The 17,800-nt window shown below is 35.4% G+C and overlaps 2 protein-coding genes across 11 annotated transcripts; both read right to left on the bottom strand.

The window, feature by feature from the left end:
* Nucleotides 1-590: 590 nt before the first annotated feature.
* On the bottom strand, nt 591-5,082 carry LOC116295123 (uncharacterized). Of its 5 annotated transcripts, none has more exons than XM_089037010.1 (9): nt 4,959-5,082; nt 4,431-4,799; nt 4,116-4,181; nt 3,631-3,786; nt 3,490-3,546; nt 2,930-3,070; nt 2,305-2,362; nt 1,464-1,965; nt 591-1,074 (listed from the first exon to the last, which is right to left on the bottom strand). In XM_089037010.1, the coding sequence occupies exons 1-9, from the start codon at nt 5,065-5,067 to the stop codon at nt 937-939; spliced, it is 1,596 nt and encodes a 531-aa protein (XP_088893136.1). In that variant the 5' UTR covers nt 5,068-5,082; the 3' UTR covers nt 591-936. The 5 variants fall into 5 exon arrangements, with proteins under 5 accessions (XP_088893136.1, XP_088893138.1, XP_088893140.1 ...); XM_089037012.1 differs by having other exon boundaries at nt 2,305-2,329; XM_089037014.1 differs by having other exon boundaries at nt 4,431-4,763.
* A 1,420-nt stretch (nt 5,083-6,502) lies between these two features.
* LOC116295124 (uncharacterized) lies at nt 6,503-17,761 on the bottom strand. Of its 6 annotated transcripts, XM_089036981.1 has the most exons (12): nt 16,417-17,214; nt 14,810-15,094; nt 14,517-14,563; nt 13,425-13,558; nt 12,763-13,149; nt 11,757-11,873; nt 11,020-11,169; nt 10,869-10,940; nt 10,411-10,554; nt 9,805-9,829; nt 8,886-9,387; nt 6,503-7,922 (listed from the first exon to the last, which is right to left on the bottom strand). In XM_089036981.1, the coding sequence occupies exons 4-12, from the start codon at nt 13,522-13,524 to the stop codon at nt 7,785-7,787; spliced, it is 1,635 nt and encodes a 544-aa protein (XP_088893107.1). In that variant the 5' UTR covers nt 13,525-13,558; nt 14,517-14,563; nt 14,810-15,094; nt 16,417-17,214; the 3' UTR covers nt 6,503-7,784. The 6 variants fall into 6 exon arrangements, with proteins under 6 accessions (XP_088893107.1, XP_088893101.1, XP_088893117.1 ...); XM_089036975.1 differs by lacking the exons at nt 14,517-14,563; nt 14,810-15,094; nt 16,417-17,214 and adding exons at nt 17,233-17,352; nt 17,619-17,761; XM_089036991.1 differs by lacking the exon at nt 14,517-14,563.
* Between the last annotated feature and the right edge of the window lie 39 nt (nt 17,762-17,800).

Here is a 17,800-nt window from a genome sequence, read left to right as displayed (position 1 = left end):
CCAAATGCTGTTATTACGTGTGATCTCCCTCAACAGCAATTTCCACATTCAGAACTCAGTGATCAATATGCTGCTCTAATTAATCAGACATTGATCCCGTAGGCAGGGAAATTTGCATGTGAGGGATGTTCCAGTCCTGATGTTGTATTATTCCTCTCAATTTCTGGCGCCTGGCGCTCACATAGAAGTGTGCAAACCGTTATTAACTCATCAGGATAGGTCATCATTTCTATGTTCAGATATAAAGCCTGAATGGTACAAGGTAAAAGGTCTGTTAGGACAAGCTCAACAATACAGGTCGATTAATTTTCACGACACATTCTTTCGGTCACGGCATGACACATACTCTCCACGTAATTGGAGAGGACCAACTAACTGGGGCATATTTCTAGTATTTTTCTTGCGAGGATCAGATAATTGGAACTGCAATATATACTAAGCTTCCATTTCAAGCAATTAACAATAGAATTAAATTATAAATTTGCAACAATTTCACACTAGGAGTATATGTATATCGTTAGGATTAAGATCTAAAGCATGAAATGGGGAAAATAGCATTCTGCAAACGTTTTTGATCATGACATAAGTAATCAAACAAAAGTTTTTTTTAAAAGTAAACTGGTACCTTATTATTTGCCCCTCAATGGGTAACACACAACAGGCAGAACGAAGCCTGGGAGTGGATGAACAAACAATGAATGGTGAGATAAAACAAAGAACGCAGCTCACATGTGGAACAATACACATTGTTCACCATAATCCATGCTTTCTTTGTTTTTGTTATTTTGCCCAATCCAAAGCTTCGTTCTACCAGTGGACACCGACCCCACTCAATAACAAGTATGAAATTATGCAGGCAAAATACAAATGTGTGTTTTAGTGAGTGAAATCCTCGGAAAGTACAGCTACTGATATTTGTATTTGTATTTATAAAGTTTAAGATTTCTGCTTTTGTCCGATGATGACAGCATACTCCGCTGACTGGTAGGGAGCGGGTTTGACCGCTTCTTGCGGTGCATCGTGGGTAAAATCCGCCAGTTCAGCATACGTGATTTGGTATGGCTGTTGCTTCCCCTGAAAGAGAAATATTGACAATTTGCTGATGAAAAATAAATAACGGCATCCAAACCTAACTTTCAAAAAGTCAAAATTCCGCCTCCTCAAACAGAAACAGATGAGAAAATTACTTGATCACAAATGGTTATGACTGTTTAACATATCTTATTGAGGTAATTTTTTCATTTTATTTTAACATGTTAAACATATCCTATAAGGATGATGTGGAATCCTTTGATGTGGCTTCCGATCGACTCTTTAGATCGATAACAGCCATAATTAATACAAAATACTATATATCAGCTTGGGCATTAACACAAACAGTATTTCTTGTAATTCTGATACACTCGTTTGTAAACAAAGCCAGTATATCTGAATGGTAAGTTAAAAGGTATTTTAATTCATACCGTGTTGTCTTTACTTCCAACTTCAGCATACACCACATTTTCAGCCTTGGCTTTGCTTTTCTTTGATTTATCCACTGATGCATACACAACCTGATGACAGGCAGGCCATTGTTGGCCCTCTTGGCCCTCGTTCTTTATATTGTTCTTTTTCTTCTTATCTACCGAGGCATACACTACTTCTGTATTGGATTTTTTCCCTCCCACTGACTTCCCAGAGTTCTCAACATTCATCGTGGCGGCTGGCATGGCAACAATTGGGTCGTTTTTGGATGACCTTTTCATCATTTTTTCATCTTCGATAGAAGCATATGCAGGCTCGTTCGATGCAGTTGTACCTTGATTTTGCTGGGTTAAGTTGTTGTGGATAACAGCATACGCCACATAAGACTCGCCAACGTTTTGATGAAACAGTTGGTCATCCTCTGTCAAGCCGCCATCTTCGGGACCTTGGTTTTTGTTGGGCGACATTTCCATTGCATCATGTGGCAGGCTTGTAGTCTCTCTTCCGAAAAGAAGGAAGAAGAAGAAAAACAAACATCGGATTAACAAAGCTTTTTTCCCCCTCATCCCTAAGATTACTCGCAAATCCTTTTTTTACCGCACGCATTCGGGATTGACATTAATCTTAATCTTCTAAGATTAAAAGCAGGCTTTCTCAAGAAGGAAAACCGCTTTGGCAACGCAATAACCTCATACATATAGCGGTCCTACTACAAACGACCCTCAAACGTGAGACAAATGAAAAAGTATCTTTTATTACAATTTCCACGATAATAATGTTTTTGTTCTTATGCATATTGTTTATTAATAACTTGAGAGAAAAAATGGTATAAATACGTACGATCTTGGTTTCACATTCTTGTGTCCTGAAAAATAGTATTGACGAATTTCAACCATTCCTAAGAGAATTAAATAACAAAAGACACGGCGGCCATGTTGGAGGATATAACAAAAGAATTCATTGACAATTCTATTGTTAAATTCCTCCAACATGGCTGACGTGAAAACCATCAATAGAAACATTCTGCTTTAGATCCCTTATGCTATTTTTAATGTCTAAAAATGTCAAGGGCGGAATCAATGCAAATTGCTTTAGTTATGCAATACTTTATCAGATTTGATGGCTTTTTATTTTGGCTACGGTACGTTAATATGTTGATTCAGTTCTCACTAGGAATTTTTCTAAACATACATTTATTCTAATTGAAAATAAATGCAAATATTTCCAATAATCACAATAAAGTCAATGTATTTTTTTATTTGTTAAATTATCATATTCCTTACAAATGACGTCATATAGCCGCCATGTTGTTTTTTCGATATAAAACGGTTTTGCTATTTCTTTTTTCCGTGAAATAATTGCTTCCAGATTTATTAGTTGTCAATGTATCATTCCAAATCCACATCCCATTTTAAAAATATGACACCTCTTTCTTTTCTTTTTCTTTTTAATTCATTACCCTCACCTCTGTTTCTCCGTTTCCAACAACACACGAAGACAAGCACACAGACAGACACAGCTAACACAGCCCCAAGAGAAACAGTCACAGTTACCAACGGGAATGCGTTTGAACCTGAACTTTTGGACTGAGGATCATTTACATCCCCTAAAAATACAAAGAATTCATAATCATTTCATTTTGGCTCCTCGGCGCGATGCCTCAGCTGTTCTAATATGAGCCATTTTAATATTAAGATAACTTAAGGTTATTGCCGCTATGTTAGTGGATTTAACGAGAGAGAGAACAATAATGAGTCTTTTGATTGAGCTACCATCATACGGTGGCCATGACAAATGTCAAGCAGACATAATTATACCGCGCCGGTTCGAGAAATTATAGTTCCTCAATGATAACCTCCAGAATTTGTGCAGAATACTTTAACGGGGAATTCTATAACGAGTCTTTGTATTAGTGAAGCTGTGCATCTATTGATTTACATTGCTATTTAGAAAAAATATGTAGCTAAAATAAGGCATCATAACTCGATCAGAAGGTGAGCCTATCAAAAGAATTCAAAAGCTCACCTATCTTTTGAGTGGGTGCTGTGTCCCTTTCATTCGCAGTAGTAGATGGAGCATATGCTTTTGATAGAGATGAAAACATCGAAAAATCAATAAAAGCTATCGAAAACCATTGAGATACCGGCGTAGTTCTATTATGTGTACCTTCTGGTTTTGTGGTCTGGATGTCAGCTTTTGTCTGTTGCTCATTTTCAGTTGAAGAAGAAATCATAGCTGTCGATTTTTTATAGCTTGGTGTACTGGAATATGAATGCGTTCTTCTTTGAGTTGTTGTTTCTTGAGTAGGTGTTGTTGTTGTTTCTATTGAATTAAAATATAGAGATATACTTGTGTAGTATTGTCAAGTAGTTTCAAAAAGTCATTGTTTACTTCATAGACAGGCCCGTAGCTAGGATTTTTGTTGGGGGGGGGGGGGGGGGGGGGTGCTAATTTACAAAAAGTGGACCAACCATATACTTTATTTTTTTAAAGTCCCATAGGACGCATAGGTATAGATAAATTATTAAAGTGAAATTTATTTTTTTTTACTTAGTTTTGCGTGAAAATATCATACCAGCCACTCACTTGCTTAAAAAGCGGATTAACCCCCCCTAGCTACGGGCCTGATAGACATCGATCCTATAACTGACCTTTTGTGGTTCGAAGGTTTGGTGGCATAAAACACCATTTATTGTTGATAAGCGAACATGACCGAACTGCAATGTTAAAGAGGATATTTAATAGATATGTATCTAGGTTCACAATTTATTTTATTTGTTTATATTTTTTTGCGAGAGAAGGTAATGATAGGTAATCTGCAGACACCCTATCGAAAATCATACCTTCCCTAAACGAACTTCAAAAGAAAAAAGTAAAGCGAAAAATATATGATAAAGGAGACTCGAAAGAAACTGGAGAAGGAAAAGAAAGACAACGAAAAGGTATTAATCGAAACCTTACCCTACCTTCATTGTATTCACATATAAACATGTTACGTGTTCTACACTCAACGTCATCGAATAATCCCCATCCTTTATAGTGTTTTATCATTTTAACACAACCTTCTGATCCACTTGGCTCGCTTGGCAGCCATTTATCAATGTTCATGTCATGTCCATTAATCCACTGCCAGTCTCTTGTGCTGTCTTTCCTCAAACCAATATACCACTCGTTATTTCCTTCATCTAGACTTTGCATCGTCTTATTGATAAATTGGTATTCTTCTTCTGTTTCCATGGATACCAAGTTCCCTTTCATTTGTTTGCAATAATTATTGCTGTCTTCCCAATTTCTTTTACCTTTTTGAAACGAATAACAGGAGCAGTAACTGGTTTCTATGAAAACAAACATATTCTGTTGATTTTGTTATATATTGTATTAGAATTAAAAAAATAAAATAATGCAAAAATATTGTGCCGATCCCTGATGCTTTTTTTCCTTTCTTGATTAGAAATCTAGAAGTGTTTTTTAGCGGATTTCGCAATCGTACTCACCAATAGCAAAGATACCCTCCGACTGCCATAAAAAGTATAAAACAAGTAACGATGCAATAGCTGTAATACTCATGACATGGCAGAAAAACGATTTTTGGCCTTTCGCCATAAGGACAGCTTTACACATTTAAGCTCAATATTTTGTAAACACGTTCTTTTGGAGCCAAGTAACAAAATATCAAACAACTATAATGAATGCGTATTTGAGATATAAAGCCGTGTACTTAGGGAGAGGTGATACTTTGATCAGCAGAAAAACTGACATTTTCGTGAACACTTATAAGTAGATTTACTCTAATTCGATAAAATTTCGTTACAAGTTTCGAGCAGCAGTGACACAAATGAAACGCTTAAAAATTTGGAGTATTAAACTCAGTTAAATAAAAAAATGGTGAAAGTAGCGGGCTTGTCGTTTTTCTCAGTGCCCTGTCAATACTGATAGGTGTACAATGCTCCACTTTTATTACCCCTATATTGCATGCAATGCATGCAATAGCTGTAATACTGATAGGTGTATGATCTAAATGTTCCATTCTTATTATTCCTATGTTACATGGAAACAGCTAGTTGCTAATTGACCCTAAAATGAAATTTAAATTTTGTTTTGGAAATCAACCCTATTAAAACCCCATGTCGGAAGGAAACAAGAACTGAAATAAATCCTTAACACGTTTTTAAATATAATTCCTGTTAGAATAGAAGACAAATTTGCCAGTTTATAAAAAAAAAAACGTTTGGAGTTTCATCGTATCTCATAAGGAAATACGGCTCATTGCTTTTAATTAATCATAAAAAAGGAAAGATATTGTCACTGCTGACATAAAATATGTGATTTTAAATTGATCCAATTGTCAGATTAAAAACAACTCTTTAACTCTGTAATTCTTTTCAACGGCTGTAAGATTTTGAGTAAAGAAGTGCTAAAAAACTTTAGATTTCGCTTATCAAAACGTTCGTGAATGACGTCATGAAGATTGACTCATTGCGCAATAAACTCTTAGTAAAGATGCTCATTAACGTCCTTATGTATTTTCGCATGAACATATATCTTTATGGATCTCAGAATGTTATGTAGTATTAAAGCAATTTTAAGGTTAATGACAACAGTCAACTAGACACAAAAGAAACAATCGAAATAAGATCTACAAACCTCTGTTCGTCCATGAACTATAGTTTACCAGACGTGACTGAGGCTGACATTCAGATCATAATTATATATTGTCAAAATGTTAATAAGACATGTATAAAAGAGAAAGTTATGAATATAATAGAAGCAACAATAACCCATTCAACCTGCTATCAGCACTTGACCAAGAAACTTTCGTTTTCCAAGAATTGCTAGTTCTTCCTGCGGTTTTTATTCCCAACTTTGAGCGATAACTCTAATACTAGAGGAGAGTAGGGAGTAACTCAAAGCCAAATATTGACACTATATAAATCGTTTTTTTTGTTTTGTTTTGTTTTGTTTTTTGCCCTGAGCGCATGAAATAAAGAAAAATAGGTGAAACCACTCCCCTGTTCCCTGTAAATCAAAGTGGACAGCGTTTCCATCCGGGATAGACCAAATTTATTGGTACAATGTATATTCCATTAATTTCAGATCACGCGTCATAACCTAGATAATAAGACTCTTTGTTTCAGTTCATATCCATCTTCGTTTCATTTCTATATCCATGTGTCTTCTCATACGTAACTGAATAATTAAACAAAATATCTTTCGTACTAATGCTTGCTTTTGGAGAACATGCCATGACATCCATATGATGTACCAAAATAAATCTCTTCGACATACCCGTCTTCAACTGCATTGAATTTTCTACTGCCTGCGACGCTGAGTAGGGTAAATGACTACAAAAAAGCATTGTATTTTGCACTAATGAACAACAGAGAATCCAAAACTCAATAACGCATACCAACAAGTGAAAATGGCGGCGAGCATTGAGCGCATATTCGTCTGGGATTGTTACCGGGATTTCTTCGAGGATCATATATAATATAGTATCGCGATTCACTAAATAGTTTCTTATATTTTTGAGACGGCAATATTTTGTGGTATTGTCATTTCAAAATTAAGGTTTCTGATTGGCTAACGCGCGACGAAAAGGAAAGCTTGAGCGCGCGCGCGTCAAATTCTTACGCTTGTTGCTTGCGCGCTCGTAAGGAGAATTTTGCTTTTAATCAACGAAAATCGGTCATTTTTTTACCGTCGCTTCGCGACTCCGCCCAATAACGGATATATTTTCTCCCAACTAGCCATCAATATTTCGTGGTATTGTCGTCTCAAAATAAATTGGCATTTAATTGTCGTCTCTAATGAAATAAATTATATTATACCCGGCCTCTATTTCAAGCAAATAAAAATATGTTATATATTTGCAAATTTTTGAAGCTAGGATATTAGTATGTATATCTTTAGAGTAAGTTCATTTAAACCTACTAGTCACTGATTACTGGTTTTGAAGCTAGGATATTAGTATGTATATCTTTAGAGTAAGTTCATTTAAGCCTTAGTAGTCACTGATTACTGGTTTTGAAGCTAGGATATTAGTATGTATATCTTTAGAGTAAGTTCATTTAAACCTTAGTAGTCACTGATTTCCACGGGTAACATCATAGTATTTAGGACTAAGTACACTACAAATTATTAATAGACGTTTCGACCATTTGCCAATGGCTTTCATCAGTACACTACAAATCTACAGTTTACATTCTTCAAACGGTAAATTAGAAACTGATGCTGAATATATATACAATGTTTAAACCGTGTGTCGTAATGAGTGATCCTCGGAAAGTGCAGCTACCGATACTTGTATTTCTTGCATAAGTTTAAGGTTTCTGCTTTTGTCCGATGATGACAGCATATTCCGCTGGCTGGTAGGGAGCGGGTTTGACTGCTTCTTGCGGTGCATCGCGGGTAAAATCCGCCAGCTCAGCATACGTGATTTGGTGTGGCTGTTGCTTATCCTGAAATCAAAATATCGAAAGGATTTGAAAGTGCTACTACGAAGAAAATCGCTCAAACTTGGATTCAGCTGAAACTTCCTAAGAATACTCTTTAAAGGTCCAATAATCACTGTATGAAGTGTTTTCTCGATATTCAGGACGAAAGTATGATATTTTTACGATTATTTTTTGGAGTCTGTGACGTCATACACTCAACATCGAACATCGCTCCATACATTTCTTTGTATATAAATCCTTAATTTATTTTATTCCTATGAAGCCCAAAGGGTGGCTAATGTGCTTATTTCACATTACTTGTGACTATAATTTATATTTTGGGGTGTTTGGGTATTTCTTTCTCCCTTTACTACTGATATTTTGATCATAAACTACAAAGAAATGTATGGAGCGATGTTCGATGTTGAGTGTATGACGTCACAGACTCCAAAACATAATCGTAAAAATATCATACTTTCGTCCTGAATATCGAGTAAACACTTCATACAGTGATTATTGGACCTTTAAAGAGTATTCTTAGGAAGTTTCAGCTGAATCCAAGTTTGAGCGATTTTCGTCGTAGTAGCACTTGAAGTATATTTGTACGAAATATAGAGAAATAACTGCGGTCAAACCTGATTCTAAAGAAGTGAAAACTCATTAACTCACCCTTTCTCAACCGTAACAAATGATAAAATGTAGAAGATTTGACAGCAGTGCTTGAATCACCATTGGTCACCCTTGTCTCATTCAGGTTTATTTTTAAAATACTAGTTTTTTTTAAATATAAATATTTGATCTCAAACTTAGTGATGTTAAAAGGGCTTACACTCTCAGGCTCATAGTGTACTTATAAGTTCTAATTCCATTATCCTTTCTTTTCGTTTACTTTAATTTTATTACTGATGCACTCTTTTGTGATGCAAAGCCAGTAAATATATTAGATTGAATGCTCAGTTATTAAAAATATTGCTAGTAATTTCATACCGTATTATCTTTACTTCCAACTTCAGCATACACTACATCTTCATCCTGGGCTTTGCTTTTCTTTGATTTATCCACTGACGCATACACAACCTGTTGACCAGTGGGCCATGGTTGGCCCTCTTGGCCCTCGTTCTTTATATTGTTCTTTTTCTTCTTATCTACCGAGGCATACACTACTTCTGTATTGGATTTTTTCCCTCCCACTGACTTCCCAGAGTTCTCAACATTCATCGTGGCGGCTGGCATGGCAACAATTGGGTCGTTTTTGGATGACCTTTTCATCATTTTTTCATCTTCGATAGAAGCATATGCAGGCTCGTTCGATGCAGTTGTACCTTGATTTTGCTGGGTCAAGTTGTTGTGGATGACAGCATACGCCACATAAGACTCGCCACCGTTTTGAGAGAACAGTTGAACACCCTCCGTTAAGCCACCATCTTCGGGACCTTGGTTATTGTTGGACGACTGTTCTATTGCATCACGTGGCAGACTTGTAGTCTCTCTTAAAAGGGAAAGCACATCAGATTAACAAAACCTATAGTTTTGCGTATAGGGCCAATTTCTGGCCTCGCCCCAAAAATCGATTACCAGCCACTTTTTTTACCCTTTTACCCCACTCCAGCAGATGAAACACATGACGATAAGGATCGTGTATAAGGTCATGGCACTGCCTTTTTGCAGTTCACACTTTGCAAATTCTCTCAACGTTTTCTACCAAGATAGTCATTTTCTACTGATTTTAATTACAACATACTTATTACAAGTTTTAGCTCAATATCCTCTTAATCTCGCCTGCAAGATTACCAGGCACTTTTTACCCCACACATCAAGGATCGATAAAAGATGATTTTAATGTAATTACCACATTGTTCTTTTAATAATAATTGGATGTAAAAACAAAAATAGAATAAGTACGTACGATTTCGGTTTCTCATTATTGTCTCCTGAAAAATGAACAATTGTAATAATTATACTTTAGATTTCCTTAATATTTCTGCTGTTCCAAATGGCCAAGGGCGAAAAGCAATGAAAATTACTCATCAAGGTTATAGAATACATAAATATTGAATTCTTCGTTTGCACGTTACGTCTTCGCGGCCATGTTGGTACCATTTAACAAAAGATTACCCATTAGCATCCATTGTTAACAGTACCACAATGGCCGCCATGTTTTTGTCTTTTAACTCTCTTGGGAATGCTTGCAACCCATCAAAGAGGATACTTTTAAGCATGAGACAGTGTACTGTAATTGGTAACGTAACATTTCACATAATCGTAACTAATATGCTTTTGTTTATTTTGAAATTCATACATTTCAAACTACGTCATATAGCCGCTGCCACCTTGTTTTGATTGGAAATATCAACAAAGATGACAGCAATATCTTTTGTTATTTCTTTATTTCTCTTCGAAAAATAGTTGCTAGACAAGAATTATGATGTATCACACTGTATTTTCACGAGTGTGGAACGTATTCTTGAAAATACGATGCCTTCTTTTTTAAGGATTTTTAAAGTACTATTACCTCTGTTTTTCCGCCTTTTCCAATAACACACAAGGAATAGCATACAAACAGACACAGCTAACACAGCTCCAAGAGCAACAGTCACAATTACCAAAGGAAATGGGCCTGATCCAGTGCTTCTGGAATTAGGACTATTTGCATCCCCTAAAACAAAGATTGTACTTTAATTTATATGAGGAGAAAAGAAAAAATCTAAGGCATTGGCCGACCAACCTAAGGCAATGTCAACGAAGATGGCGGCTATGACATCACATGCACCGCGCAAGAATGTCAAAATTATTGCTCATCGATTACAACAAGTTTGCGCCCGATACTAATGCTTCCAATTAAGGTTAAGTTTAGGGTATTTACTGAGAATTTTTTTGTTGCTAAAATGAGACATTACTTGTAATCATTAGAAATTGAGTCTGCAGTCACTGGTACACAGCGATATTTTTTTACGAATTTGAAGAACTTACCTTTTTTTAGAGTGGGTTTAACAAAATCCTTTGTCTCTCCATTCTCAGTACTGAGGGAATTATATACTACAGCTAGAAATGACAATGAATAGAGCACTCAGCAATAGCTCTCTCCAAAACTTATAACATAAATATTTTAATCACTGCTTACCTTCTGGTTTTGTGGTCTGGACAAAAGCTTTCGTACGATGTTCATTTTCGTTTGAAGATATTTTTCCGGTTGGTGAACTTGCATCTGTATATGAAGAACTTCCTTGAACTGTTGTTACATGAGTTGGTGTTGTAGCAGTAGTTGTTGTTTCTATTAAATTAATCTCAAACTGTAAGCGTCAACAAAAACAACAACAAAACAAAGGGAAAACAAGAACATTTAAAAATAACAACGGAACAAACACATAATCAGTCATCATATATGCATAGGACTATCAGGAACATGTCAAATATCCGTAAAGGCTTTGTTACACGTTGAAACGTTTAGGTGAAACTTGTGTGCAACAGCGTTGCGAGACAAGTTTCAGAAGCAATTGCACCGTGTAACACCCCAGCCTTGTAAAACTTTCGTCGCGAGAAATTCAAGTTTCACGAAAAGAAGAACTGCTTTCTACTTCTGCAACCGAAACTCGTGTCGCGAACATGTTTCAGGACGAAATTGCGCCGTGTAACACCCCTGCGAAACTTGTCTCGCAATGCCGTTACACAAGTTTCACCTAAAAGTTTCAACGTGTAACAGGGCCTTAAGCTCATAAATACTTTTATACCTGATTTTTCATTTTGTTTTAAATCTTAGTATTTATGCGACTATTTTGGATACATTACCATTCGCACTCTATTTTATTATGAAGTGGTTTCAAAAAAGCCATTGTTTTATTGATAAGCATCGATCCTTACCTTTTGCAGTTGGTGAAAAAGATGGTGCCATTGTATTCTCTTTTGTGGTTGTTTGTTTCTTCTTCGAAAAACACCTTTTTTCACTGATCGTAGACGTAATATTAGAACATTTTTGAGCTGCAATGTGAAATATATAAGATTAATTAGTCATTTTTGTTGTGAAATGCGATAGTAAGTACCGTTCTGGATGAATATCACGGAGATCGGACTCTAACCAATGCAAAAGAACTCCCAACGTGTTACACTACTCGTCCTTCTAGATCTATGCGCTGCTTTTGACACCGTGGGCCATGTAATTTTGCTTAAACGCTTGACTAGCCTTCGTAATATCAAGTGCATTTCTACTTTTAAGTCGCATCTTAAGACTCATCTTTTTAAACTAGCGTTGAATATTTCATAGATTATTAACTATGTAATGTATTTTCATTTCTGAATTTTATTGTATATATTATGTATTTGTATATTGTATATTTATTGTTGTAATGCGCTTTTTATCATTATATGCTAAAAAGCGCAATATAAATTAATAAATTATTATTATTAAAAGGTTTGAAATAGTAAAGAAATAACTCGAATCCCCTTTGAATATTTATTTATGTTTTACAAAATAAAACAGCGCAAAATTAAATGATAACTTATGATATAATCTAGGTATTTAAAAAAAAAAAAACCCAACAAAAACAAAAAACAAACAAAAACAAAACAAAACAAAAACAAACAAAAAAAACATAAAACAAAAAAAAAAAAAAAAAAAAAAACAACCAAAAAACAAAAACAAAAAAACAAAAAACAAAAAACAAAAAAAAAAAAAAAATACAGACACCTTTCAGTTTATATTTGGACTTTGCATTTTGGCTTCATGTTCAGCTATAATTCTATTCACTTGTTTGTTGTATTGGGAAGGGAACGGGAAGGGCTGATTACCCAATCCAAAATAGCCAATAACTAAGGGAACGAACAATCGGACAGGCACGAAGAAATATCATTTGGTTACTGAAGCAGTTACCTTGTTTGTATTCACATATGAACATGACTTTGAAATTTCTGTCGCAATCAACGTCATCGAATAATCCCCTTCCTTTATAGTGTTTTATCATTTTAACACAATCTACATTTCCACTTGGTTCGCCTTGCACCCATTTATCATTAATGGCCATGCTATGTCCACTAATCCACTTCCAGTAGATCCTTGATGTATTTGATATTCTCTTCAAACCAATATACCACTCGTTGCTTGACACATTTAGACTTTGTATCGTCTTGTTGATAAACTGGTATTCCTCTTCTGTTTCCATGGATACCAAGGTTCCGCCATTATCTTGACAAATCGTATTGCTATCTTTCCAACTCTTTGGTTTTTGGTGGAGTGAATAGCAGTAGCAATTGCTCGTTTCTGATAGGACATAAAATTTATAGTATTTTAAAGAGTTATTCAAAATATTTGGAGTGTCCCCCTTGCCTCTGATAGCTTTGATGTTTGTTTATTGATTCAACAGCTAGTTTTTCCGAACTAAAATACAGCAAATATGAAAAAACCTACGGCACAAAAATACTGTATTGCGCAATCACGTACACAGCTTTGCGTCATGTTTAAATAATTTGTGCCGTAACCACTGGTTAAGTTAATTATGATAAAAGTATTGATTTAGTTTCCAATACTGTACTCACCAGTAGCAAAGATACTCTCCCACTGCCATACAATAAGTAACAATGTAATGGCTACGATACCGCGTGGCGCACGATGTCCCATTTTTTTAATCGCTCTCATACATGTTGTATACCGATAGGCTTGCTGGATGACCCTGAAATAAAATTAAAAAATGTATGAAAATTTTAATTCCAAATTTTAATTTTAAATTTTGAATATCCCAAATAATCTCATATTGTTAAATAATGACAGAAAATCCAAAAACTAGCAAAAACTTTAGGTTTGAGTGAAAAAGATATCCTCGCTTTAGAAAGAATTTGAATGGTAGGTATCTTATGAGGAAATATGTCTCAAATGTTTTAATTCGATTAATTCGATCATCCACCTTGCGCTCATTCACGTAAGATATCGCCTCAACACTCGAAGATACAATCGGTATTTTCAATTGTATAAAGATGTTTTGTTACATGCATATGTGTTAGAATGTTGCTTTGTCAGGCTTTTTTATAGAGAATATATGGGAAATAAGCAAATGAGGGCCTAAACCTCATTTTCTAATAACCTTATTGCTTTGGGTTAACACTTTGGTTCCACTTTCATCGGCCATCTTCGCTTCTAAACAAGTTGAACTTTCTAAATAACAAGATTTTAGCCTTGTACACCCGGGGGGGGGGGGGGGGGGGGGGGGAGGGTACTCCCTTTGTTCAGGTGGTAGGGGTGATCGGCGGTCGATTTTTAAAATGGCCCCTAAAAGGAGGCCCAAGGACAAACGTCAAAGACATCAGTGCGGTCCCAAATTTTTTTCATGGTGTTTTTTTTCCTCTTAATTCGCTTGTTCTACTAACCAACGCAGTTCAAACTAGTAACCACCTATCCTCATCGGAAATAAGATGTACTATAACATCTATTGGTCCACTAACTATTCAATCACAGATTTTGAAAATAAAAGCAGCGTTCTTAGGCATTGCAAACCCGCTATTTTCCATAATCATTACCTCTAAATTAAATCGGAATGCGGGCTCAGCTCGGTTTAAAATTAATAGCGATAATTAGATCAGTGCAATATATATGTGTCGTACAGGAAAATAAACAAAGAGCTATCATAAACTTACCTTTTGTTCAACTCATCTGATTAATGTTAGAATTACCATCCGACTTCCTATTTTAATCAGAAAACATGAATATTAAAGAAACGCTGAACAGCGCTTTTGACGTCGACCACCAAGAGAAAACAATTAAGATTATTTCGAGTAACGAAATGACTTATGCAATATTCTGATTGGTTCTCAAGCGAAGCGAGAAAGATTCAGCCAAGGCAAACGTCCAAAACTAGAATAACGACCGAATCGGAAACAGAGGGCATTACCATGGTTTACTAGAGTTAGAAACTTGAAATATAATATACCTTTTTACATCGTTTTCTATGCAGCAAGCGCTCACTGACTGAGGTTGACATTCAAATATATATTGTCAAAATTTGTGGTTTAGGTTAGAAAGGCTTGTATTGAAGAGGAAGTCTTGTTTCTGTTAGAAGCAGCAATCTGTCACTCTTCTTGCTATGACCACTTGACAATAAAACTTTCGCTTTCCAAGATTCTCAGCTTTATTCATTTATTACTCTATCTCGTCTGAGCCATAATTCCAATACCGGTTTTATTCGTACTTCTTGTGGGGTATTAGGTAATCAGTCCTAAAAATCCCAGAAGAGAAAAATCAATGCAATCTGCATGAACGATGTGGTTTCAGTCACTGATACCGAGCTTTATCAAAACAGGCAAATTTTCTTTTTGCTTCGAAAACACAAATTCAAAACATAGGTTAAAAAAAAATCCCAATCCCCTTAATAAATAATTTTGGCCTGTAACTTGAAGTGTACAAAGCAAAGAGTTGTCCAATGCCTTTCTGCGACACTGACTAGGGTTAATGATTGTAATACGATGGCGAATTACGTTCTGCTAATGTCGACTATAACTTACATTAGTTCTCATCGATCAAAACTGATCAAAACTTGTACATGATGTTAAAGCAAGTTGACCACCAATATTTGAATATTCTTTAGAAATCAATGCAACATCGCACAGTACTAGTTACCAGTCAACGCTTGGTAAATGCGCAAGCGAGCGGGAAGAGGTTTAGGTGAAGTTAGGCAAGGTGAGCTTCTATTTGTAATTGTAAAATAAGTCCATTATAAATTCGATTCTATTCTCGTTTTTTAGCTTCGCGAGGCCCTTTTTTCAATATACATTTCACATAAAAACGCACTGTTCAACGGATGTTATAAAGACTGAAATAAATATAGCTAAAATCTAAGGGAGGAAATATCAACTATAGTCTTCCTTTGTCTACTACTGATGATGTTGTTTACAGCCAGTAAACAGTAATAAAAAGATTGTATCGATATTGATTGATTATATAGAAAAATAAAACAGAATCTCTTTAGTTTGATAACTACATGCATTAGATATGATCAAGAGAATATTACTTCATCTTCTCTTAATATGATAAAATAATAAGCTCAAGATGAATAGAACCTGCTTAACATGTAAGGAATTCAGTAGGATTTAAAACTGGAAACCTCTTACAGTTTCTGAATATATGACTGATTAGATAAAAAAGGTGGCCAAGATTCATTCGTTGACATGAAAAGTGAAATCAAAACACATGGACGTAATATAGAGGATGTATTATTTGCTCACATCAAGTTGACAATAGAGAAAACGCGCATGCATCCGTTTTTAGCAGTATGTAAATCTCCGTTTTCCCCCCGAATATATAAACAAAATTTCATAGATATACATTTCTGATCAAGACTTTGTATTAACAACTACCACTTCAACTACCAGACGTTTTATTAACAACTACCATAAATTTCAATAAGCGTTTTTAAGTCTATAAGTGAGGCAAGAATGAAAGTCAAATTAGCATATTTTTAATAATAAGACGAAGGCGTTTTTGAACTAATTTTCAAAAAGAACAAGAGCATGCGCAGACCTTTTCCATCAAGTTACTCACTTTAACTGATGATATTCTTCGGGTATTCTTCTCTCCTTTGTAGGATTGTTTCTTGTTGTTGAGCCACCTCAGAAGAATTCTACTTCTTCTTTTCATGTATAGGAGCATGTTTCATTTATAGGAGCAGGCGTAGCTCAGTTGGTTAGTGCGCGACCATCAGAGCTTGAGGTCCACGGTTCGATCCTTAGGATCTCCACGTCTGTTTCGACTTCTCTCTAATCCGTGTAGCTTCAGCTTTAAATACTCTTATAACAGAGCACTGATGGAGAGAGGGGGTAAGTGCGCACCGTCGGCTTCCATTGATAGCAGTTGAATTTCAACTGAAGGAACTACCGACGTTAAATATAGGTACTTTACCTTTTTTTTTTATGTGTCGTTGAAAACCAGTTTAACCTAAAACTCCATGCTTCCTTAAATTCCTTTATCATTTAATTTTTAATTTTCTGACAACATTTGTCAAGTAGCTATGCGCCCAACGTTGGTTACAGAAAACGGGTCGTTTCCTGTAATTTTACCAATATTGGGATGTAAAGAACACTGACACGATATTTATTAAGAATTAATGATACCATGATGATACCAACTATAAAGTTGATTGTTATTAAATGAATGAGTAAATGGATGGTATATATGTTGACATAATAATAGAAGTTTCTTTTCTCGCACCTACCACGTGGGGCAAAATGGTACCTGAAATCGGCAATAATGTTTAACTAATTTTTCCATTTCAATTCCAAAGTCCATGAAACTTGGGCATAAGACACAAGTCAATTTTCTTTACAATAAAGCCATTGTTCTAGTGATAAACATCCTCACCTTTTGAAGTTGGTGAAAAAGGTGTTGTTGCGATGTGCTCTTTCGAGTTTGTTATCTGTTTCTTCTGCGATGAACACCATTTTTTATTGATTGTAGACGTAATATTAGGACAGTGTTGAGCTACAATGGGAAATATATAAGATTAATAAGTAACTAAACGTACTGGATTAATAATAAACCCAGAAGGATGGGGTTGATTGGACCATAATATTTGCAAAATACAATAAAAGATTAATAAGTAACTAACTGGATGAATAATATCTAGGGAGGAAAGGAGAGATTGTCTATACCCAATGCACTACATCTGCTAAAGCGGCTAACAACTAAAAGGAATAAACAAACAGACAGACACGAAAACAATATCATTTTGCCACTGAAGCAGTTACCTTGTTTATATTCACATATGAACATGTATCGTATGTCGCATCTAATGTCATCGAATAATCCCCGTCCTTTATAGTGTTTTACCATTTTAACGCAACGGTCTGATCTACTTGGTTCGCCTGACATCCATTTATCAATGGTCTTGTTGACATGTCCACTATTCCACCTCCAGTAGTTAGTTGAT

Source organism: Actinia tenebrosa, unplaced genomic scaffold (genome assembly GCF_029948245.1).
Source record: "Actinia tenebrosa isolate PJP-AT-01 unplaced genomic scaffold, QUT_ActTen_1.0 PGA_scaffold0__85_contigs__length_37466705, whole genome shotgun sequence".
Lineage (NCBI taxonomy): Eukaryota > Metazoa > Cnidaria > Anthozoa > Actiniaria > Actiniidae > Actinia > Actinia tenebrosa.
The sequence above is the reverse complement of the archived record's forward strand: the minus strand, read 5'-3'. Positions and strand labels throughout refer to the sequence as shown.